The sequence below is a fragment of the Chanodichthys erythropterus genome, chromosome 24 (genome assembly GCF_024489055.1).
Source record: "Chanodichthys erythropterus isolate Z2021 chromosome 24, ASM2448905v1, whole genome shotgun sequence".
Classification (NCBI taxonomy): domain Eukaryota; kingdom Metazoa; phylum Chordata; class Actinopteri; order Cypriniformes; family Xenocyprididae; genus Chanodichthys; species Chanodichthys erythropterus.
Genome location: NC_090244.1, coordinates 9,684,083 through 9,707,488, shown reverse-complemented (window position 1 = coordinate 9,707,488; position 23,406 = coordinate 9,684,083). Strand labels below are relative to the sequence as shown.

Sequence of the window (23,406 nt, the reverse complement as noted above, 5' to 3'; positions counted from 1 at the left end):
AGTAAAAGTCTCTCTGTGATTATCTAAACACACAATTGATTGGTTTGAAACATTTATTAAACATATTAAACAGTAAGTTGATGAACTCTTATGTTTGATCTAAAGAGGAAAACGGCTGGATTGGAGTTCTGAGAAACATCTTTAAGCCATAGGTTCCTGTTTATAGAAAGCAAATAGGACTGAATGGTTTTCTTTTTGTCTAAAAATAACCTGCAAAAACATTGAAGAACAAAACCATAGTAGAGGAAGGAGCCTCATATTAGAAGCTTTGATCTGTGACTTCTATTCAATTAGCGATGCCTGATCATCAGACAGATGCAGCTAGAGACCCTTAGAAGCATTCACCATCACTTGAACTATTGCAGTTACAGAACTTCTTTCCTCATCAAAACTGTGACAACCTTCAAGGTTGTGCAAAAAAGAAGACTTGATCTGCCGCTTTTCAATCGGTTCACCTCTATAGTTTGTTTTTCCTGTAGAGCACAAAGAGCATGTTTCCAAATTCTCTCACACAATGATGGGAAACCATGTTGTGTTTGGGATACGCAAAAACCCAGTGTCTCGTCCCATTTTTATAACTCATGCAGCCAAGAACAACAAACATGGAACGGAATCTTTTTGAACCAAGTTTGAGACAAAACTCAATCCAGGTTCCCCAGCCTCTACAAACACCCACACCCTGGCCTTCTTCTCTGTCTCGTGTCTTTTAAGGTGCTGTTTAGCCCCAAACTGATCTGAAACTTGCTCTCCACTGGTTCAGATTTATTGCCTGAAATCTTCTAAACTCTGAGAGAAGAACAATCGATAGCAGCCATGGTTATGAAATGAGTAAAAAGGTGTTTACCTTTGATAACAGTCCAAAAAAGGTATTACCTGTCAACAAAATGCTTGCATTTTGACACCATCATCTTATAAGTTTATTTATTTATTTGTTATGCCTTCATCTTCACGATACAATTCTGCATTTACATACGATTTTAAATTCCATTTCATATTGGTTGACGGAGACTGCAGCAGAGGGAACATTTCTTTGAAAACAGAATTAACCTAAATGCTTTATTTCTTTATCTTTTTTTAGATACAGGTTTAAAAAAAAAAAAAAAAAAAAAAAAAAAAAAAAAAATACACTTTCTTGAGTGGCACTTCATATCCGGCCATTAAAATGTAAATGTAAAAATTAAGTTTAGGTAAATTTGTTCATATAAAAGTATGTAATGTTACTTGTGCACCACTGCAATTTCATTTTTGATTAAAGGTTTAAATATAAAAGTCCACCCATGAAGACTTGGATCAAGATTGTTTTATTTCATTTTTTTTTTTACACATAAAATGTTAATACACATGTCAGACAGCATGAATGAGAGGTTATGTAGATGTTCATTTTTGGGTCTGTAGGCTCCCCCCCTTGTTAAGTCCACTAAAACACGTTCTTTTTAGCGCAGCTGATCCAGACCAAACCAGCACCTGCAACAACGCTTGCTGAGATGGGGCCCCCCATAAACCTCCGGCACCACCCTCTTCCTGCTTAAATCCCCAGGGAACATGCTTACATCCACCCAAAAGTAAAACAAAATGAAAATAAACCAAAAATGGGCCAAATACATTTCTATTTCTTACAAAATCTCATGAAACTAATAATGAATAACAGTATTTGCACACAAGAATTAATCGTATTAAAGTTTTGCATACATTTGCATCATAAAATATAGGCAACACAAGTGACAGTTATATAAATGACTTCAAGTGAAAAGTAAAGGGGTAGTCTATAAAACAAAACTAGCTTTAGTGTTAAACCATATTTATTAAATTCCCTTAAAAGTGACAAAACGGAGGCAAATCATGGGTGTGGAGGGGGAACGTACTAAACTATGCCAACATGGCGCTCAATACCATCAGCAAAGAGTCAGAATGTCCAAGAACCTTAAATCAATCCATTATTCATTCACTGCATAATTCAAATTCAACAAAAGGTGTCTTCACACACCATTCAACGCTGCTTCAATGAGAAAATATTGTTCCAGGGCCTCCTGATGTGAAAAAATTTTCACTACTATAAGAGTAGCTAAAGACTTGGGCAGGTGGAGGGAAGGGATCCCAGTCTCCCTGTAACCTAAAGTTTGTACAGTGTAAATCCAGCTTTCCAGTCTAGTTAGTATCATTTTGAATTTCAACCATGGACCAAGTAGGGAGAAAACCAGGTGGCCCATTCAAATGAGAGGCCTTTTTAGGGACAGTTTATACAAGAGCATTGTTATTCAGCCATCACAAAGAGACCAGCGTCTCTTGGCAATTTTAGCTGCATGTTGAACTTCTGCTGTTTCTGCACCTGCCTGGAACTAAACATTGCTGTTACTTTTCAACCATCTCCTAAATGTTATCATCAATCTAAAAACATTGAACTCTCCATGAGTTCAATAAATGCACAATTCATTTGCACATATAATATTATCAGCATAAAAGGTCCTGGATGTTTAACAATTTTAGTGTCTCAGTTTCATTCTTATTGCCACTTACAGCATATTTCAGACAAGGAAAACGGAATGCACCAATATTGAAATATAACTATCAGTTGGTCTTACTGTAGATCTCATTTCTACATTGTGTCTGGTTTCATGTACACCTCTAGTGGAGAAATTAAATAGAGCACATATGCTCTAAAATGGAGGTTCCTTTCTGAAAGGCATTTCATGAAATAGTGGAAAGACACATCCAGGTGCTCCCAAAAGACATTCTTACATAAAGACTATTTTCTCTGTTATTTTTTTTAAAGTCACCAACACTAAATACACGTTCAAGATTTACAGATGAACAAATACGAACGTGATATCATGAGAACAAAGTCTTATAACAAAGACTATAAGAGATTTGTACTGGAGGCACATTTTACCAAAAGGCAAATATGGCCAACCACTTGTGCAGTTGCAGATTACTGATTACATGAGAGCAATGGATAACTAATCAATGATTATGTCCAATGCAAAAGGCACTAAGGATGATACAAACCTATTCTGTAGGTTCTGACACATATCAAGTACAGTAATGCATCTTCACTAAACAATTGTGCGCATTAATCTATTCCTTTTCCTTTGAAATTTCTAAATGTCTTGTGCACCTTTTATAAAGACTATATTTCTATTCTTATTCATACTGCAATGTTCTAATGTAGCCTTAACATATTCTCTAGCTGTATATTAGACCTACTGAAAAAATACTGTATTTAGCATCTAAAAACCAACCTAAAGTGATAGACATTGTGCAGTATCATGCATAAAATAAATTCCCTCGCAGCAAACAAGGTAAGTGTAGCACTAAACTAAAACTACTTTATACACAAATTAAAAACTTTGCAAGGTCTAATGCCCAAAAACAAGGTATTGTCAGTAATCCACAAGAGGGAGCTGTTCGTCCTCAAACATGGACATCCCTTGCCACTACTGTGAGAGGAAATGTTGTGCGTTTCATATTGCAATTAGAATTTCTTAAATTCTAGCATTATTTTCATTACTTGCACAAATACAGCGAAATGACGATGAATTTTTTGACAGGAATTAACTAACTCTTCAATAACTAAACTATATATTTGCTAATCCCTTTTCAATGGAATCTCTGGTGAAAACATTTACAAAATCCAGTTAAGACCATACAGATATCAGCACTCCATCAAAAAGAGTGACTGATGAGTCTTTTTGTGCTTCTTTTGGAGGTTAGGATGTGAATTAGATCACTGAGTTGTGTTGCTACTCCATTGTGGGCGCATCTTGGAGAAAGGGGGAGAAAGACGAACGGACAGTTCGTCCCTTCAAAGCCTGCTGAACGCGGAAGTTGTTGACCATACTTCTTTGCTCCTGCTCTTCTGCTGATGTGAACAGCAAGCTTCGGAACACTGCCAACTGAGAGAGAAAGAGAGAAAGAAAAAGACTATGAGAGAATATGTAAAAATATAATAGAAAACACATCCATATATTGCTATTTAGAATGAGACAAAGATTATATTTAAAAGACAAACAGGGTAAACAGAGAAAACAGATATCAGCAGTCAGGCAGAGGAGCTTTTCTGTTCCATTTCCCTGGTTACCATGGAGCAGTGGAAAATGAAGTCGGAATAACAAACACACTCCCAGCAGAGTCAAAACATCCAGTGTGAGAGGTTTCAAAGCTTAAATGTACGGTTTTCATGGCCTGTTTGCAGTTTGATGTACTGCACAGACTTTCAAAACTAAAAAAATCTTACATTTATTGAAACTAAGCTGCAAAAACCCAACTTCCACAGCTTTCTGACACCAAGAAGCAGAATATATATTTTTCCTGAACACCAGAAGAATTAATGACTTGCGTTAAACTCTGCATTTTTCCTGCACATGCTTTTACAATCTAATGGACAGACTGAGATTTCCACAGTGATCAACATTGCAAATCAAATAATTTAATTTTTAAAAAATTTAATGCACATTTATAAGGCTGTACTTTGTGTAATGTTACCTTGGCGGAAAGCTAAATAACACTGCTGCAAATGTGTTTCTAATACAATGGCTGAGGGACGGGAGTGAAAGCAAATGTCACATACTGCTCTCTTCTAACTGCTGTAATCAATGTCTTGATATTTTTTTCCCTATTTTGAAGTGACTATCATGGATTCTTTTCTTTTGCTATTGGGGCAAATGGAAATACAAAAATTATATTTGCTCTCATTTCCTGTTCGCTGCTATATAAGTTTACCCAACTATGATGACTTCTGCTTCTGAGAACCCTGGAAATGTGAAAAGGGTCTATAGAGATTTTTTTTTTTTTTTTTTTTAGATCCTTTTACAATCTAATAGAGGAGTTGCAAAGAGGCTGTTATCGAAGTGTATGTCAATTAAAAACAATACTTGACAGCCACAAAGCTAAAGCTCGTGTGTGAGCAGAGATAGAGATACACCTAATGCTAATTTTACATATGAAGAGGGTGGCAAAGGTGCAGCAGCGAAAGCTGACCATTTAATTCTAACACATGAAAATAAGTTATTAAAAGGTACAATTTGTGATATTTTTTTCCGCTAGAGGTCGCTAGAAGCCTATTCAAAACAAAGGCGTAGTTTGATGACGCCAAGTTTTAGAGCGGAAACTTGGGACATGTGGTCTCCATCTCAACAGATGGTGCAAAAGAATAGGGATTGGAGTCTGGAAGAACTCATGTTCGTGGATGCGATTATTAACGTTACTGTAGTATGAAGCAGAGCAGGACCGAGTGTTGTGGGAGCTGAACGAGGAGCCGATTGATCAACACACACCTCACGAGCAGCGGGACTTTTATTATGACACAGTCGCCGGCGCCGCTTCCGCTTTTCCGGTCATGAGTTTACGGGAGCTGTCCTTGTCGACAGAACCAGCGGCAGATGGTAAACAGTAATTATGTTCCATAAATAATTAACACAATCCACCATAAAACGTGCAAGAAGTAAATAAGGAACTGCTTGAAGCAAGCTAGTGGTTTGCTGGACGCTAGACACTACTTCCGCATTTGTCCACGGCACTGTTGTCATGTGGTTTCTACGTCAGTAAAAGCGGTAACAAAGGTAACTGCATCATTGACAGGCGACTGCACTGCCCCGTGTCACTGTTTAGAATGGGAATTTTCTCATGATTTACAAGTAGTTGAAAACAGCTGGACAAAATATATAACACTAGCCTAGTGGTTTTTGGATATTTTACTGCAAAAATTTTACATATTGTACCTTTAAATGCAACACTAGACTTTTTTTTTTCTTTTTTTGACATTTTACTGCACCATCACACTTGAATTTTGCTATATAAAGTATAGATAGCATCTAATTACTATTTACTGTTATTGCAAAGAACTGATATTTTACATGGTGTAAATAGAATCTATTGTTATTTTCACACAGGTGCGTCCCAATTTATGCACTATTCTATGTTTCCGATGTTTAATGACAAAATAAACGCATAAAATTCATACACTACATTAATGAGTACATAGTGCATAGTGTATAGTGAGTCATTTGGGACGCAACTCTAGTGTTAATAGCATATCGCTAAGAAAATGCTGCTAGTGTCACTGTGTAAATAGAATATATTGGTATTTACACTGTGTAAATAGTATCTATTGTTAAGAAAATATGGAAAATATGCGCTGCCTTTTTTAACCTCATAATTTTCTTCTTTTTTTTTTTTTTACAAAACATCATAGCTGGATCTTCCAGTGAAACTGGTGACATGTTGGACTTATCCAATCATTTAGTTTACTTAAACCCTGCCCCTTTTTTACAAGTTAACTGCAAGCTTAGTAGTGCCTCCATCCAATCAACCACCAATGTGAACAAAGTCCACGTGATACATTGCTTTCTTTCTCAATAATCCGTTTCACTCTGATGAATGTCACAATACAGAATAACTGATTTGTCGCTACTTACATTACAGCAAGACTTTAAGATCAATTGACTACCTTGTCCGTATGTGTAATATCCACAAATATTACAAAGAATAATGTTATTTCATTAAATTTGCTATGGGGGAAAATATTCCTTCAATTTCCTGTCTCATATCAGCCTCTTACCTGATCGTGACTGACTTCAATGTGCTGTTTCATCACAATCCATGTCACTGCCTCAGTAAGAGGAGGAGTGGTCAGGGAACCTGCGTATGTCCAATAGTCATCGATGTTCTCCGGAAGGAGACATGCAGGGTTGAATTTGGTGAACTCTACCACACTATCCTGGATGACAAAGAATGAGAATATTACATACTGTAGGATTGTAAAAAATGTATGCAATAAGATTATCCCTCTGTTTCCAAAATATCATGGATCTCTGAGGTTCCTAATCTCAGTTTATAACTCACAACAATGCCAATGTGTACAAAACACAATGTTTGATGCCTTACCTTGTGTCTGACTGATGGCAAGGCATCCACCAGTTTCTGAAGACCCTCATGCCTCTTCCCAATCTGTGCAAATACCAAATCAAATTTACTTTAAAAAAAGGGCTACTAAGCATAAAGATCCATGAAAAAGAAGTTCGATAATAATCACACACATCAGTACCTTAAGAAAGACTCCAATAACAGCTAGTCCATTATCCTCCATGACAGCCTCCTCAAACAAACTGTACTTGTCAGAGTTCCAGTGAACAAGATGGAGCTGTAAAATCACACACACACACACACACACCCATGATAATATGAACTATAATTATGAGCACTTTTTCCATAATGCCTTTTCATTTGGTTCAGGTTACGATTACACAATCCTGCAGTTGAACATAGCAGGGTTTTGTGCTTTTGACGTGTCATGATAGCTTAAGCCAACATCCATACAAACTGACAGCCCTCCATTCATTCTGGCACAGTTAGATTCAACCAAGGAGGAGGGAATGAAAGCACTTTACGCAATAGAGGATCCATTTACAGGACTGAAATCTGAGCTTTGTTACACACACTCACACAGACATATCAGTAAAACTAAAGGAGCGTTGAGAGCCGCAAAGAGGTCACATTCTCACCAGCACCAACAAAGGCAAACTTTTGGCACAGTAAGGTCACTCACACATACCTCCTTATGTAACTGGCTATGAGGACTTAAAGAGTACAGTACTTATCGTGGGGTAGTGTCACATATTCATTGAAGTAACTATCTTTCAGATTTTACACAAAAATAGAAGGTTGTTCCTAACGTTAAAGGATTACTTTACTTTCAAATAAAATGTTCCTGATAATTTACTCACCCCCATGTCATCCAAAATGTCCATGTCCTTCTTTCTTCAGTCGAAAAGAAATTAAGGTTTTTGATGAAAACATTCCAGGATTTTTCTCCATATAGTGCCTCCAAATGGTTAAAAGTCAAAATTAGAGTTTCAGTGCAGCTTCAAAGGGCTTTAAACGATACCAGACGAGGAATAAGGGTCTTATCTAGCGAAACGATTGGTCATTTTCCAAAAAAATCTAAATGTATATGCTTTATAAACACAAATAATTGCCTTTCAAGTGTTTCCGCCAAAACCGCACTTCTGTATTCTTCAAAAAGCTTACGCTGTAGGTCCTACACCTTACTTACGGAACGAACGCAGTGCCAGTTCCATTTTTTCCTTAAGTATTTTTGTAAATACCAATATATTCTATTTACGCAGTGTAAATAGCATCTATTGTTAAGAAAATATGCTATTTTCACGTGAAAATAGCGGGATTTTTGAAGAATACAGAAAGCGGAAGCACGTTCAAGGCGATCATTTGTGTTTATAAAGCATATAAAGTTGTATTTTTTTCGAAAATGACCGATCGTTTTGCTAGATAAGACTCTTATTCCTCGCCTGGTATCGTTTAAAGCCCTTTGAAGCTGCACTGAAACTGTTATTTTTGACCTTCAACGGTTTGGAGGCCACTGAAATCCACTACAAGGAGAATAATCCTGGAATGTTTTCATCAAAAACCTCAATTTCTTTTCATCTGAAGAAAAAAAAAGACATGAACATCTTGGATGACATGGGGGTGAGTAAATTATTAATTTTATTTGAAAGTGAACTAATCCTTTAAAGTCTCCACCCTCTATTATAGAGAAGCTCTATGTCGCAAGAGAGAAATACTTCCTCATAGTAAAACAATGACATCCAGATGGCTCAAAAGTCATTTTCATTCTTCATTGCTATGTAAATCCTTAAAATATATTAAAATCTTACGTAAGGGTACCTCAGCAGGGTAAAGGCGGCGGTCTATGGAGTGCTCAGAGCCCCAGGCATTGTTTTCTCCCCAGTGGAAATGAAACTGACACAGTCTGAACTGATCCTCCAGTGGTCCTCCCTTCAGAGCTGAAAGAGATTCATTTCAGGTCACAAAACAGTTCAATTGTTAGTTTCTGCCACAGTTATTACACCATAATACAATTAAAACCACATATTTAACCAAGCTCACATAGGAAATTCCAACTTGGAAAAAGTTAAAGCATGCAAAGTCTCCACCACAGTGATAAAATACTTAATTCATTAATATAGGATCTAAGATTTCCAGTCATTTTATTCTAATGCGGTTTTATTGCGGTAACTGTAGAACATTCTATGGATAACAGCAAATTTTGGTATTAAGTCAATGAAGATAACTTACTGGATTTGTCAGTGGTGTCATCATACTCGACCAGAAAAGAGTAACCATTATTCCAGATCTGCTGGCAGGTCCTTGGGTCATACTGTACTTTCAGAGGTCTGAGCTGCGGATCAAAGATGCTTTTACGCACCACGATGTCAATAGGTGACTGGCGATCTCCACCGGGAATGGCAAGCGGCTCCTGCCACATCGGATGTACTGTGGAGAGAATGACCAGGATAAGCAAAACCTAGCAATCAGCACTATCAGAAATGTGCAAAAACAAGCAAGATGCTCCAAAATGCCATCTATGAAGGCAGCACACTAGGTTTTTAGACAGTCTAACAATAGAACAAGACATTTCAAAAAATTTATGCAGCTTTTTACAACAAATATGACAAAAACAGCTAAAGAAAACTGCTTTATAAAACATACAGATAGATAGATAGATAGATAGATAGATAGATAGATAGATAGATAGATAGATAGATAGATAGATAGATAGATAGATAGATAGATAGAAACCTACATTTTATAGCACACAGGGCATCCTCACACGTTGCGTTACACATTTGTTCCGATTCTAAAATTAAAAGCTTAAAATCCCAACAAGAAAAAAAGCAGCAAAAAGAAATCCAATTCAAGCGGCACAAAGAGGAGACAAGCCGTCCTTCTGGAATGTGTTAGAGAAGTAAAAGTCGAGAAGAAAATATGCTTCCTCCTGTGACTCGATGACTCAAAGAAGAAGAAAAAAACCCTGACATTCGAAATGTCAGGGAAAAACTGACTGTAATGCTCAACAGGAAGACAGTCAGCAGGGTTTTATGCCAGCTTTATGAATAGTTATTGCCTTGGGAACGTTATAGGCAATCCTTGAGCAAATACGAAAGAGTTCCTTTATACGGCAGGAAGGTTTGCCATCAGAGCTCTTCTTACACAATAACTGCTTAGATTGTGGTCACATGCTCTAAATTCTACAGAAGGAATTAAAGCGACCAGAGAATGTGATCAACAGGCCTTTCAAGAGATTAAAATGGCCTTTACTATAATTCCTGACCCTGTCAGCCATTTAAGTGGTCTAGTAAAGAGGGATTATAACTGTGCTGACCCATTTTGTGGTAAGCAAACACAACATGGGTTCTAACTATAACTCTGTTATATTTAAGCTCAGTCTTTGATTAAATGTCGATTAAAATGAACTTTTGCAATAAACTTGATTTGGGATGTAATTTTCATTACCAAAAGCATGGAGCTGCCAGACCACAATAACTGAAAAACATTTTATTTTTTTCTTTGTTAATGTTTACTTGTTTTTACAACTAGGTTAGTTGTAAGTAACCTTTAACTGTTCTTTGCTTTTATATGACTTTCAATGTGAGGCATAAACCATTAAAATCGGAAAAGACTGGTTTGTGTGTTGATAAACCAATCGGTTTTAGATAAGATAAGGTCTACACAATAGAAATTAAATCGATAACAGCTACTAATTGCATGGTAAAGATATGAGTACAAACAGTTATACTAATATTCAAGAATATGACATTGTTATACATGATATATTCCTTGTGTGCAAAACAATTACAAAAGTGATGAATTTATGAGTTTATAAATAACTACTCCCACTGACTGACAGTTTAGCCTAAGTTTACAATCTAGTTACCCATTCATTCTTGTAAAAATGACATTAAAAAAAAGAGTTTCAGACCCCGTTTTATACCCTGTTTGCTATTCTTTATTTGTCTACTTACTACAACCTTTTTTAAAAACTCTTACAGGCACAAAAAACATGACTTATATTGCATCTTCAGGGATGTTTTCAATGAAATGTTCTGCAGACATCATAAACATGGCCTATATATCTCTTGTGGGCGGGGCCTGTGGAAAAACAGTGACATGTGAATCATGTAAAGCACATTGTAAAAGGATGGGGTTATTTCATATAGCCAAAATTATACCATTCAAGGTGTATTTTGCCCCACAAAAATTAAACACAATACACTGCTGCAGCTGCCCTGATATAATCAATGCACTGATCATTTACCATCGTGTTTCTTGTAAACATTCACTATCATTCAAAACCCGGAAGTCATTCAGGAAGGCGTTGTCGCTGATAATAAACATACACATTGTGACTCCATAATCATCAACCCAGTCATAAATTACAATACAACATCTGTAATATAACCTAGTGGTGGGAGAATGGGAAATATTGCACAAATTGCGACCATGAACCCAAACAACATGGGGTGGAGGCGATTTACCATGACAAAAACTTAAAAACTGCACTAACCTTGACTCAGGGCTAATTTGCTGGAGCATGCAGACAAGTTGCATGCCCGAGCAGGTATCCATCGCTGGCTTCTGACATGCTTCACCAGATGTCTGTGGATTTGCCGACCGAGAGGCGCTACGATCGCTGTCAGTGTCACCATGTTGTGTTCAGTTCACTTTAACAAGCTAAAAATGAATTATGTAGGAACAAAAACTATCTGAAGACTGCCTAAAGACTCGGATTAAAACTTAAAGCTTGATTAATCGTAGATGTCAGGTCACGCCATGTAAAATATAGTCTTTTGACGTGCGCTCTCGCGCCGAGCTCGTGCCAACAACACTCAACTTACTCTCGCGCCTTACTGATTGGAGGCTGAAGACAAAAAAACGGCTGGTTAACAACGCCCACCAAACTATCTAGATGTTTCCTATTGTCTCGGTGTTACGAAACTCAAAGAGCTTTTGTTTGTAGTCGAGACAGAAGTGGACGGACAGGTTTAAATATCCCAGTAGAAGGTGGATAAAATGGAGGACTAGGTCCAGTTGGGGGTCGGGTCTCCAGCCTCGGTCCAATCAGCTTCATCCTCTGAGGGGCGTTAGGTCTTAATTATATGCAGAGGATGGGACTTCAAGGTTTATTTAGGGCATTCATTTAATGAAATATACACGTTAAAACTGGATAATAATGGTGACAATTATATTATAAATACATATAGAACAAAACGCTGTTTGTTATGTAAAACAAAAGCCTACATATAAATTGCATTAACTACTAAAAATTATTTACATCACTCAATTCAAAGCAAAAAGTGTTAGTTCACCCAAAAATGGAAATTCTTTAATTTATTACTGAGAATCATGTCGTTCCACACCCGTAGTTCATCTTCGGAACACAAATTAAGATATTTTTGTTGAAATCCGATGGCTCCGCGAGGCCTGCATAGCCAGCAATGACATTTCCTCTGTCAAGATCCATTAATGTACTAAAAACATATTTAAATCAGTTCGAGCACAGTGGTTCAATATTAATATTGTAAAGCGACAATAATATTTTTTGTGCACCACAAAAAAAAAAAAAGACTTATATAACTGATTTCAAAACACGTGTCGAATCAGCGGTTCGGAGCGCCAAAGTCACGTGATTTCAGCAGTTTGACGCTCGATCCGAATCACGATTCGATACGCTGATTCATAGCGCTCTGATGCTTCCTGAAGCAGTGTTTTGAAAACGGCCATCACTATATAAATCGTTACTTTGTTTTTTGGCACACCAAAAATATTCTCATCGCTTTATAATATTAATATTGAACCACTGTACTCACATGAACAGATTTAAATATGTTTTAGTACATTAATGGATCTTGAGAGAGAAAATGTCATTGCTGGCTATGCAGGCCACATCGTATTTCAACAAAAATATCTTAAATTTGTGTTCCAAAGATGAATGAAGGTCTGATGGGTGTGGAACGACGTAAGAGTGAGTAATAAATTACATTATTTTGGGGTCAACTAACCCTTTAAATTGCAACTTGTTACAGCTTCGAAATGTCCAAAAGTTATGGTTTAATGAAAGAAAAAACAAAAACGCTCTCTACCCTTATGGAGAACTATTTGTGGGGTCAGCCATTAGTAGTGTTCGAAACCATAGGGGACATTATCGAGTGCACTTATTCTATCCCATAATGCACCTCAATAACTAGTGTTCAGCCGATGAACTCAACTGCCAGGACGACTGAGAATGAATTCCCTCGTTTTTTTCCGTTACCAAACCAACATTTGTAAGTTACTGCTCCATTGTATTCGATATTTGTCGTGTAAAATATATTTTTTTCCTGCAAAAACTATTTTCTTACATCACACAGGTATCTAGACCAATTACAAAAAAACAAAAACAAACTTGAACATCTCCCACGAAACGTGCCACTGAAAACGTAAAACTTGCATTTTACCCGAGTTGCCAAATAGGGGAAGGGTAATCATGTCAGGTAACATCTTACTGACGACATCTACCACGTGAACTGTGGACTCTGACATCTACGTGAGTAATAAGTGAAAACAGATTTTTCTTACGTCAAACATTGCAATGTAAACAACATGCAATTAGGACATTGTACCCTCTTAAGAACACGCTTTTATGGTAAATAAAGGTTAAATGAGATGTCCTTTATTCAGCTCCTCAGTTTGGTCAGTAAATGAGGCATGGGCTCATTTATACTTCTAAAGGCTAAATATATACGAATGAAACACAATGGTATAAATAGTTGTCTGAGTGGTTTTTTTTGTTGTTTGTTTTTTTTAAAAAAGGCAATATTTTTTTATTATCATGGTGCTAAAGCAATGCAACAGGAGATGGCCAGGCCATCATACAGTAAGTGTTACTGTACAATGTTTTGGTTTTTTTGAAATATTACTGAGGTTGGCAACAAAAACAAAACCTGTAATAAATATGGAATATGGTTTTCAAGATGAAACAATGCATTCAAATACCGTGAGCACTTCTCTAAAACACGGCAAAACACCAGGTCACATATTGTAAAAAATACAAAGTTGAAAAGCATTTTATCCATCTGAGGAAAACCTAACCGAGTGCAGTTCATAACTCAGCCATTTTCTGTTCCCAAAAAAACAAAGGACAGAAGGAAAAGACGACATCCATTGAGCTTGAACCATATTGTACAGATATATTTACATGTTTGGTAAGAGAAACCGTACAAAAATTCAACTTGAGGAAAGTCCTCTTTCGAAGGGCAGGAGAAATCTTGTCAAAAATGCTAGTCTAGAGCGATGATGTCTTCATCATCATCGGCCGGCTGCTGGTCGAGGCGTTTGCGCTTAGACGCAGCGTCGTCCGTTTCAGCGTCGTGATGCTTCCTCTTACGGTTACTAGGCTCCGGGGAAGCGTCCATGGCACTCGAGGACGGTTCTTCGTCTGAGTCTACGATAAGGATGTCATCATCCTCTGCAGCTGCTGCAAACAAACACAAAAAAGCAATGATGAAATTAAAATTCTGTCATTGCAATGCTGGATTATTTTCTTTTGCCTGCAAAACACAGTAGGAGATGCTTAGCAGAATCTCCAAGCTGTTTGTTTTGCAAAACTCCAAAATGACAAAAGCAAGTATGAGTACTGCGTACTATATTCAGTATCGCCAACTCTGCAGTTTTCCCACAGGATTTATGTCTGCAGGTTAAAGCAACCCCACTTAACATGATATTTAGCCCCTGGAATGCAAACTTGAGCAGGGGAACCCCACCAAAAATGTGGATTTCACCCCCCTGAATGCAAATTTTAATTTTCAGGTGAACCATTCCTCTAAAAAGCTGATGTTTTGCCAAAATCTTGCAGGAAATCAATGTTGTTCTTACCTTTAGATGAGGTAGAAGGCTGGGCAGAATCTTTGTTACCGTTGGCAATGTTTTTCCCTTCTTCTGGGGCACTCGGAGTTGGAGCCTTATCTGGGGCGTCACCCACTACTTCAAACTCAACATCCTTTTCCAATTCCTCACTACAAAAAAATAAAAAATAAATGTTAATATTCAAGAAAGAGCAAAGAAGTATCCTCTTCGCTAAATGAACACACCAACCTGTGAATTACATTGACCAGAAGAGTGTAATCCTGTAGGAAGTCATCTGCTTGAAGACGGCTCCCATTCCGAATCCCAAAGTCGGACAAAAACTTGTTATTGTTTGCTATAGAGAAACAGAGACACCAAAACATTAAAAGGGTCATTCCGTGTCAATTCAACCAAATTTCAGGCTCAAATTTTTGACTTAATATTTTTCCTGTAGAAAGACGAATATTATTGGTGATGAAAGCCAAAATATTAAATGTCACAGATATTTACTGAGTAATCCACTATTTTGTAGACTGGGGTCAAAATGACATTTCACCTGAGACATGGAGCCAATTTACAGGGGTGTAAAAATGACTTTAGAAAGATGACAGCATCATTATTTTATTTTTACACAGAGATTGGTAGGTCTATTAGTAAAATCTGTTGACTTTAGCTATCTTTCTTTCATTATATCCCAACAGTGACTGTTCAAAAATGGCAAAAAGCACTGTTTTTTGCCTCAAGTTTGCATGCCTGTAACTCAAGAAGTATTAAATATAATCAATCCTTTTAGATTCTGGTTCGTAAACTTTCCTTTTGCTATCTTCATTGATTTTAAAAGCCCTTGATGGTTCAATCCCAGAAATATTGAGATCTAAAAATGCAGCTCCATGAGTAAATTGGCAAATTGTACACATTTTCAGTGGTCAAAAACCAAGTCATTTTGCATTCAGCTGATACTTTTTTCTTTTAAAGAGGAATATCTGAAGAGCAAATAATGTTGAACCTAGAAATGTAATGTTTTTCTATCAGCTCAATTGCATAGAACATAGCTGTCTGAGTGCCATAAATATCCCTTTTCCAAAGTGTGCATGCCTGTAACTCTAAAAATATTCAAAATATCTTAATTTCCTTCTAGATTCTCATTATTAATAAACTTTTTTGGAATCTTAATTTTCAAAGCCTTGTATAGTTCACTATTTTCAGTGATCAAAAACCAAATGTGGGTCACTTTGCACACAGCTGATTACTTGTTGCATTTAAAGAGGAATGTCTGAAGAATAAATATTGTTTAAACTAGAAATGTATCTTATTTCCCTCTATCAAAAGAAGTGCATAAAACAACTCTTAAGTACCAAAAATTCACTGAAAATGGTTGATACACATTAACTTGCTCTTAAAAGTGTATTTACTATAATATATATATATTTGAATCACTTTTAGGGATATTTGAAAGATGGGATTTTGTTCATTTTAACAGCTTCTGAAGCTAACAAGAGATAAAATACGCAGTACCGTAACTGCATGTTAGCCGAGTTGACACAGAATGACCCTAAAGCTCAGAGTTTTGTTACAGTAGAGAATAGATGCCCTCTAGTGGCAGAAATAATTCACACCTTCAGTCTCTCCTTCCTCCGAGGAGATGAGGATTGTTCCTTTTCCATCCTCAATTTGCACATCTGGTGCCACCATGCCAAACTTCTCCTTCAGTATCTGTAAGAGCCCCACCGCAAATATAAATGAGAACTTTCCAATCCAAACTTTAACCTCTCATGGAGGTCACATAAAGAACAGTGCTTGTGGATGGAAACGCTTGTGGTACCTTGTCCTGAAGAGCTTGCACGATGGTTTTGTGCACGTTAAGTTTGACTGTGACCTCGGGTCTGCTAGCACACACGTAACAGTTGGGATTGGGAGGGTCCAGTGCACACGGTACGAGAAGCTTCTTCCTGGGGTTTGGCTGCTTGTTCAGAAAGATCTAAAGATGGACATAGAAATAAGACCATAACTCTCAACTATATCACTTGACAAAACTTTCAAAACAGGAAAAGGTCTTCACAACTGACATGTAATGAATTTAAACCAAGCAAGAAAAAGAAACGCAAAGATGTGTTAGATAACACAGGATGTGATGCAGTTCGGTTGTTACGTTTCTGATTATAATCTTAAAATGAAAAACCGCAAGCTCACCGTGCGACACTGTTCGAAATCTGAGTTGAGAATTTTGAGCCCTTCCAGAACAATGAGACCCGCAATGACGGCATTAGTGGTGGCTATTGCTGGAATTATGTTTCCTGCCATGGCTAAAAGAGAAGACAACACTGTTTAAAGCCACTATAAATTCAGAACTAACTTTTTAGCCACAACCAAAGAATCTGGGTCTCTTGAGTCATAAGGCCATAAGGTCATAGCTCTTGGTAATAAAAAAAAAAAAAAAAGAAAAAGCATTGCTACAAATTTAAGCCAAAAAGGGACAACTTTAAAAAAAAAAAAAAAAAAACACAAAAAAGTTTTACTCAACAAATGTTTTTAAACGCCAACTAAAAATAATGTCTGATAATTAAATTAAATCACAGTGACAATGCAGCCTTCTAAACACTTACATTTGACATCAAAGCGGCTTTTCATGTTCATGCTGAAGACATTCATGCGCAAGTTTGCAGCTGCTGTTACGAAGTCCATGGCTGGAGGATCATCCTGAAAATAGCACCACAAATGTAAGTTCACACTGAACAATCTTTAATAATTAGAAATGAAAACTGAATTTCTTTTATTTTGATGAAACAGAAATTGACAGATAGCCAATAAGTATTTTTAATATAATTCAACACTTGTCTGTTTAAAAAAAATATCAGCATCATTCCTCCAGTCTTTAGTGTCACATGATCCTTCAGAAATCATTCAGAAATATGCTGATTTTTGCTGCTCTAGAAACATTTATCATCAATGTTGAAATCAGTTGTGCTGGTTAATATTTTTGTGAAAACCATAACCATTTTGAATTCATTATCCTGGATGTTCACATTGGCCTGGCCGTTGAGTGTATCGGTTGTACACTAGTTATTGAGGTGAATTAGAGTTGGGTACCATTTGAATTTCAACAATTATGCTTATTGATTCCAGTAAGATAAAAAAAATAAAAAATAAAAACATTTGTACATCATTCATATTCAAGTCTTACTGCAAAACACTTCATAGCTGAATACCATGAACAAAAATCAACAGGCTAAAAAAAAAAAAAAAAACTTACACAAGGAACTTTTGCCTATGGTTTAAAAATACCATAACAAAAACAACTAGCCTAGCTAATATAAATTTCAAGCATTATTGAAGTTAACAATAAAATATACATTATAAATATAGTTACAAAAGCTATTCAGTCAAGAACAACAAGTGTCTTTTATTGTTTGATTAACGTTATTATAGACACCATCAGGAATATTAGGCTGCTGTCACTTTAAGAACTGCACGGATCTAATGCGCCCATTACACATTTTAGTTTTTGTCAATCATTTATGTTCACTTAAACTGACTGTTTACGAGGATATTTTGAGTAAAGCGCACTATTCAGTATGAGAGGTGGCTTTCTGTGCCCACGTTTTGGTTTAAAATTTTATAACCGATTCCTGACCTTAATTATCCGATTCCAGAAACGATTTTCGATTCCCAACCCTAATAATGTCCACTATGGTTTCGGTCACTACTATAAATGGCTGTCCCCAAAAATAGTACTATATAAGGGTATAGAGCGCAATTTTTATATATTATATATTAATATATATATATATATATAAATATAATATATATATATATATAATTTATAGCCCCTCATTGAACCCATTGACATTCCCAATCACAAACTTTTGGACAATTCAAACCAATTTTGTGGAAACTCACCTTGTCCCAGACTAGCTCCGCACCCTCACCCTTCTCTGTCAGCTGAGATCGGAGAGTTTCTACACTGCGTTGAAAGAGTTGGGCGTAACCCTGAACACCCAGCACCTGCTGGTCCTTCAGACCGGTGCCACAAGCCTCCTCCTGAGAACAAGCTTTCACACACACCATACAGCCTCATTAAACATGTCTTTGAAATACAATTACTTAAATTTGTTGAATTTGTCAACAGACTCACCAAGCTGCTGGATTTCCGTCCAATCTAGAGGTAACGGGGCTTTCCTCTTTTTCCACAACTTATCCATGGTCAACAGATACATGATGTCATCTTTAAAAAGCTGAAAGGACAATATCACTTTTAGACCACTTCTAAAAGAACAGACTGGGTAATGATGTAAGGTCAGATTTATAAAAGAGCTTGCACCTTGTTGAAGAGTTTGACGGGATCGTAGCCTGTTGAGCGAGCCCACTCTTTAGTGGACACCCGCTTGATGTCTCCATCCTGATCTGAGGCTGTAGCTCGGGCTGCTGCATCTGCAGGGTTCCCTGTGATTGATAATCAATGCACAAACTTCTTATCAGACGGTCCCAACAACCACAACATGTTGAGCAATTAGTTAAAAGTTCACCCAAAAATGTAATTCTGTCATCATTTCTCACTCTCAAGTTGTTCTAAATCTGTGTGAATTTCTTTCTTCTGCTGAACACAAAAGATGATATTTTGTAGAATATGGGTCACCAAAAAGTTAATGGACCCCATTAACTTCCAGAGTATGGAGACAAAAAAAAACAAAAAAAAAAACTATGGATGTCAATGGGGTCCATCAACTGTTTGGTTACTGACATTCTTCAAAATATCTTCTGCAGCAGAAAGAAATTCACTCAGATTTAGAACAACTTGAGGTTTAGCAACTGATGACAATTTTCATTTTTGGGTGAACTATCCCTTTAACTTGCAGTACATACTTAACAGAACAAGTCTCCATGCATAAATATAAAGATAGTTTCTGGCTTTGATACACCAAAATGTATATTTATTTTTCGTTCAAGTATATTTAAGCACTCTGCCACAGAAATGGTCACCATTGTAGTAGTAAAAAAGTTGTAAATTGTAAATGTGCGGCTACTCACAGGCAGCCTCAGGGTCAGCTGTGTCGGGTGATACCTCCTGATCCGCATCCTCTTCACCAAAAAGCTGACTATAAAAGGCATTCAATATAACATTTAAGCTTAGGGCAATTAAATTTGCCCTCAAAACCAAGCTAATTCGCCCAAAACAGGCCTGTATTCATACAGCATTTTATTGGTTAAAACTATCGTCAGCTACACAGAAACTCAAAGATTTTCCACCACAACCTGCCAAAATAAACGTTTGATTTAACTTGAAGAAATTATGGCAGAAATATATTAATGTTGTGCAGAAAACTACTTCTCAAAGTATTCATTATTAGAGCCATAAACAATAAGAATATTGTAATATTTTGCCTTATTTTAAAAAAAAGTGATTATGTTTTTAGATAAATACATATTTTGTGGTATAGTCACGTGACTGACTAGTTTTATAAGTGTTACGTATGTGTAACAATTTTGAAGAAGAATAAGGAAGGAAGGGTTGGTGCTAGACAGTCTTTTGACCGTGAAAAAGTCTAGAATTCATGTTTTTGTAACGTTGATAAGTGTTTGAGTTTGATTTCTCCTATAATTTAACAAGACAAAGAAAAAGTACAGCTTCACAAGACAAGTTATGGAAATCAAATACTTTGTGCAACACCCTTGTGGAAATGAAAAATGGCTCTGATTTTTGGCATTACATGAATATGAATAAAGTTTATTAAAACATTAAAGAATGTAACAATATTTCATCCATATTTGAATGTAAACTAACAAATGAATCTTTTAAATTGTAATCGTTTACAAAGTGTTACACGTTCATTTGTTTTCCACCATTTTTGATAATAAAATGTGTATTAAATTATAAAACAAAGAATCTAGAAAAAAAGAACCGGGGGGGGGGGAAGAAGAAAATTTCACAGGACCCAATTTTTTTTTTTTTATAAAAATGAATTATAAAATTGCTTTAAAGCAAAAAAACAATTATAGAAATCCTTTTTAGTTAATAAAACTTATACCATAAAAACAGAATCCAGAAATTTAAATGGAAAACATGGAATTTGGGAAAAAAATAATATTTGTTTCACAGGGCCCTAGATTAGGCACAACATCAGTTTAGTCGACATCTTTATATTAGACAGGACAGATGTTACTGTAGTGAACTTACTTGAAGAGATATTTGGCCCACACAATGCAGTGAATGGGTTCAGAGGGCGTGTTGCGAATGGTGCAGCCTGGGAAGGTTTTCTGTGTAGGTTTAGGCTGGCACTCGTAGCATTCTGTCTGACCCTGCATTTTGGAAATTGACGTGAATGCCAAGAGCATGACATTGAAATAAATATATCAAAAAGTTGATTCAACAGAAGATCTTTGCCTTCTTGATAACCGTGACTTGTCCCAGATAGCCAGCCGTGCCGCTCTCAATGAGGGGAATGTCGGCAGCCAAACACATTCTGTTGACGTGATTCCTGGCCGCTGCATGGACAACAGAAAAGACACATTTTAGATGGTAGTGTTCATTCACTTCTGCCAAGATCTGCTGAATAAACCATACCTCTGTTGTCCAAAGCGTTCATGACAAGCTGGAAATTCCTGAAGAACTCCACATTGTAATCTGGGCTGCAAGGAGCAAAGACATCAACACTGGACATCAAACTTTTTGCCCAAAGAATTAGTGCTTGATATAGTAACCACAGACACTTGAAACCCACAATGAATCTTCACACAAAAAGCCTTCATCTTGGCAAAAACGTAACTGAACTCACTTCATGATGCTGTCATGATAGGCAGTGATGTTCGCAGATGGGCAAAACCGAAGCACGCTCTCCTTGGCAACCTGAAACACACCAAGTCATCAATGTCTGATGGATATTTCTAAATCACACATAAGTTGATGTCAGTTTTCCAATTTACCTGAGCTTTGGACTTCCCAACGTGTTTCTTCTGAAACAGGAACTGTCTGTTGAGGTTGCTGACATCAATGGTGTCCAGATCAATCTGCAAATGTGGATTATTAACTAACCAAACCACAACAAATTGATAGTGAAACCCCTGATTAAATCACCAAGCATTTTAAAGACAGGTTGTGTTCTACTGTAACACTCCCTTATTAAATAGATGGACAACTACATAAATAAAAACACACTGATACAGGGTTTCTACAGGTTTCATCAAATCTAATTTAATGCTTTTTAATGCCATTTTTTTAATGTCATATAAATATGTTGCTAAATGTCGATAGATGACGACATACGTCACTCAGAAAGTTCATCATGTCATTGTTGTTTTTGCAATGTTTTAATACAGCCAAATTCCAAATAAAATTGTTATATATATATATATTTTTTTTTTTTTTTGTCATTCAATATGAAATGGTGACTGAATCCTCATCCTCCTCCTTTCAGGAAATAAACGCTTCAAGTTCAAATATGTGAAATGTCAAATATATGCTTGTTACATTTGTCAGTAGAAAACTTAAATAGTCAACACTGTTACTATGATTTTGTACAGTAAACAACTGATTATCGAAAACTGAATATTTGTAGAAACACCTGCATTTAATTATCCTTCTAATAAACACCTTGTATAGTTTCATAACCTTGTCTACAAGATTAACGATTGCTAAATAAACTAAAAAAAAAAAAATCCTGCTACTTTTACTTAGTAACGTTGCGTTACTATAATATCAAACCATACGTTACATTTAGAGATGGAAAATGGCTGTTTATTAACACTAAAACATTATTTGCCTGATATCACGTATAAATATATTATATATCAGAAATGTTTATAGACATTTGCTTTTTTAAAATAAACTTTAAAAAACAAAAAACATTTGACGAATTACCCGGGGAAATTTAGCGTAAAGTACGGCCACTGTGGTCAATGTTTTCAAGGGACGTTGTACGTCACAGACAGAGCATGGCGCGAAAGAAAAAAATCTGTTCTCAATGTTTACGATGAGACGAACAGCATTACGCCATTAAAACGCTAAATGCAACGTGTAATGCATTGGTATATACAGTGCATGGCTCTCAATTTCATTGCAAACTATTATAAATGAGAGTCGGTGATAATGGGGCCTGATTCATGCAGCACAAAGAGAGTCCGCCTTCCTCCAACTTACCACTTCAATATTCTTAAAGCCGGTGAGCACCAAGTTTTTAAGCAGCTCGCAACCGATGCCTCCCGCCCCGACCACCAACACCCGGCAGGAGGAGAGGGAGTCAGCGAGCTCTTTGCGGAGAGGTCCCACCAGTTGTGCCATTGTCGGCTCGGCGTTTCGGCGGCGCGGACAGGCAGGAGTTTGATAGTGCGGGGAGGGAAGAGACGCGCGGTAAGAGCGCATGCGCAGAGGTTACAGCGCGCTGCAAAAAAGCGCAGGAGGTTTTACTGGAGACCTCTGCTGGTGGGGCTGAGCTGCACTGAATATCTTGTTCAGTAGAGACTAGACTAGTTAAAGGAGAAAAATAAACAAATAAACAAACCTTAAATAAATACAAAGGTATAGGAGATATTTACATAATTACATAATTATTAAGTAATTCGAATGCTAAAACATTACTTAAAACCATCACCCACTTTCTCCAAACCCAAACCAAAGAAAACATCTGACTCTTCTGACCTCAAACCATTTTATCTGTGCTCAAAATCAAGTAATGCTTTCAGATCATACAAAACCAGTCAAAATATAAACAGTGCATCCAAAGCATGCGGTTACAGAAAAAA

At 36.7% G+C, this 23,406-nt stretch overlaps 2 protein-coding genes across 3 annotated transcripts; both read right to left on the bottom strand.

Moving 5' to 3' along the window:
* Positions 1-1,109: 1,109 nt before the first annotated feature.
* On the bottom strand, positions 1,110-11,867 carry ca5a (carbonic anhydrase Va). 2 transcript variants are annotated; one of them, XM_067379051.1, is made up of 8 exons: positions 11,357-11,496; positions 9,596-10,941; positions 9,088-9,285; positions 8,677-8,795; positions 7,040-7,135; positions 6,880-6,942; positions 6,554-6,712; positions 1,110-3,890 (listed from the first exon to the last, which is right to left on the bottom strand). In XM_067379051.1, the coding sequence occupies exons 2-8, from the start codon at positions 9,636-9,638 to the stop codon at positions 3,738-3,740; spliced, it is 831 nt and encodes a 276-aa protein (XP_067235152.1). In that variant the 5' UTR covers positions 9,639-10,941; positions 11,357-11,496; the 3' UTR covers positions 1,110-3,737. The 2 variants fall into 2 exon arrangements, with proteins under 2 accessions (XP_067235152.1, XP_067235151.1); XM_067379050.1 differs by lacking the exon at positions 9,596-10,941 and having other exon boundaries at positions 1,111-3,890; positions 11,357-11,867.
* An 848-nt stretch (positions 11,868-12,715) lies between these two features.
* uba2 (ubiquitin-like modifier activating enzyme 2) lies at positions 12,716-23,062 on the bottom strand. The gene is made up of 17 exons (XM_067379241.1): positions 22,805-23,062; positions 21,592-21,675; positions 21,444-21,514; positions 21,233-21,297; positions 21,053-21,153; positions 20,846-20,967; positions 19,699-19,766; positions 18,992-19,113; positions 18,806-18,905; positions 18,571-18,722; positions 17,277-17,370; positions 16,864-16,976; positions 16,496-16,651; positions 16,290-16,386; positions 14,923-15,028; positions 14,704-14,843; positions 12,716-14,305 (listed from the first exon to the last, which is right to left on the bottom strand). Exons 1-17 carry the CDS (start codon positions 23,024-23,026, stop codon positions 14,109-14,111), a joined length of 2,010 nt encoding a protein of 669 aa, XP_067235342.1. The 5' UTR covers positions 23,027-23,062; the 3' UTR covers positions 12,716-14,108.
* Positions 23,063-23,406: the final 344 nt, after the last annotated feature.

Bases quoted from the DNA above. Each gene is read 5' to 3' on its own strand.
- ca5a (XM_067379050.1), bottom strand. From the start codon at position 11,498: ATGGTGACACTGACAGCGATCGTAGCGCCTCTCGGTCGGCAAATCCAC. The intron at 9,286-11,356 runs GTTAGTGCAGTT...TTCTCTCCACAG, and splicing joins CAAATTAGCCCTGAGTCAAG to TACATCCGATGTGGCAGGAG. The intron at 7,136-8,676 runs GTACCCTTACGT...GTGATTTTACAG, and splicing joins GCCGCCTTTACCCTGCTGAG to CTCCATCTTGTTCACTGGAA.
- uba2 (XM_067379241.1), bottom strand. From the start codon at position 23,026: ATGCGCTCTTACCGCGCGTCTCTTCCCTCCCCGCACTATCAAACTCCT. The intron at 16,977-17,276 runs GTAAGTGTTTAG...CTTCTCTTTTAG, and splicing joins AAGCCGCTTTGATGTCAAAT to CCATGGCAGGAAACATAATT. The intron at 16,652-16,863 runs GTGAGCTTGCGG...GTCCATCTTTAG, and splicing joins ATTTCGAACAGTGTCGCACG to ATCTTTCTGAACAAGCAGCC.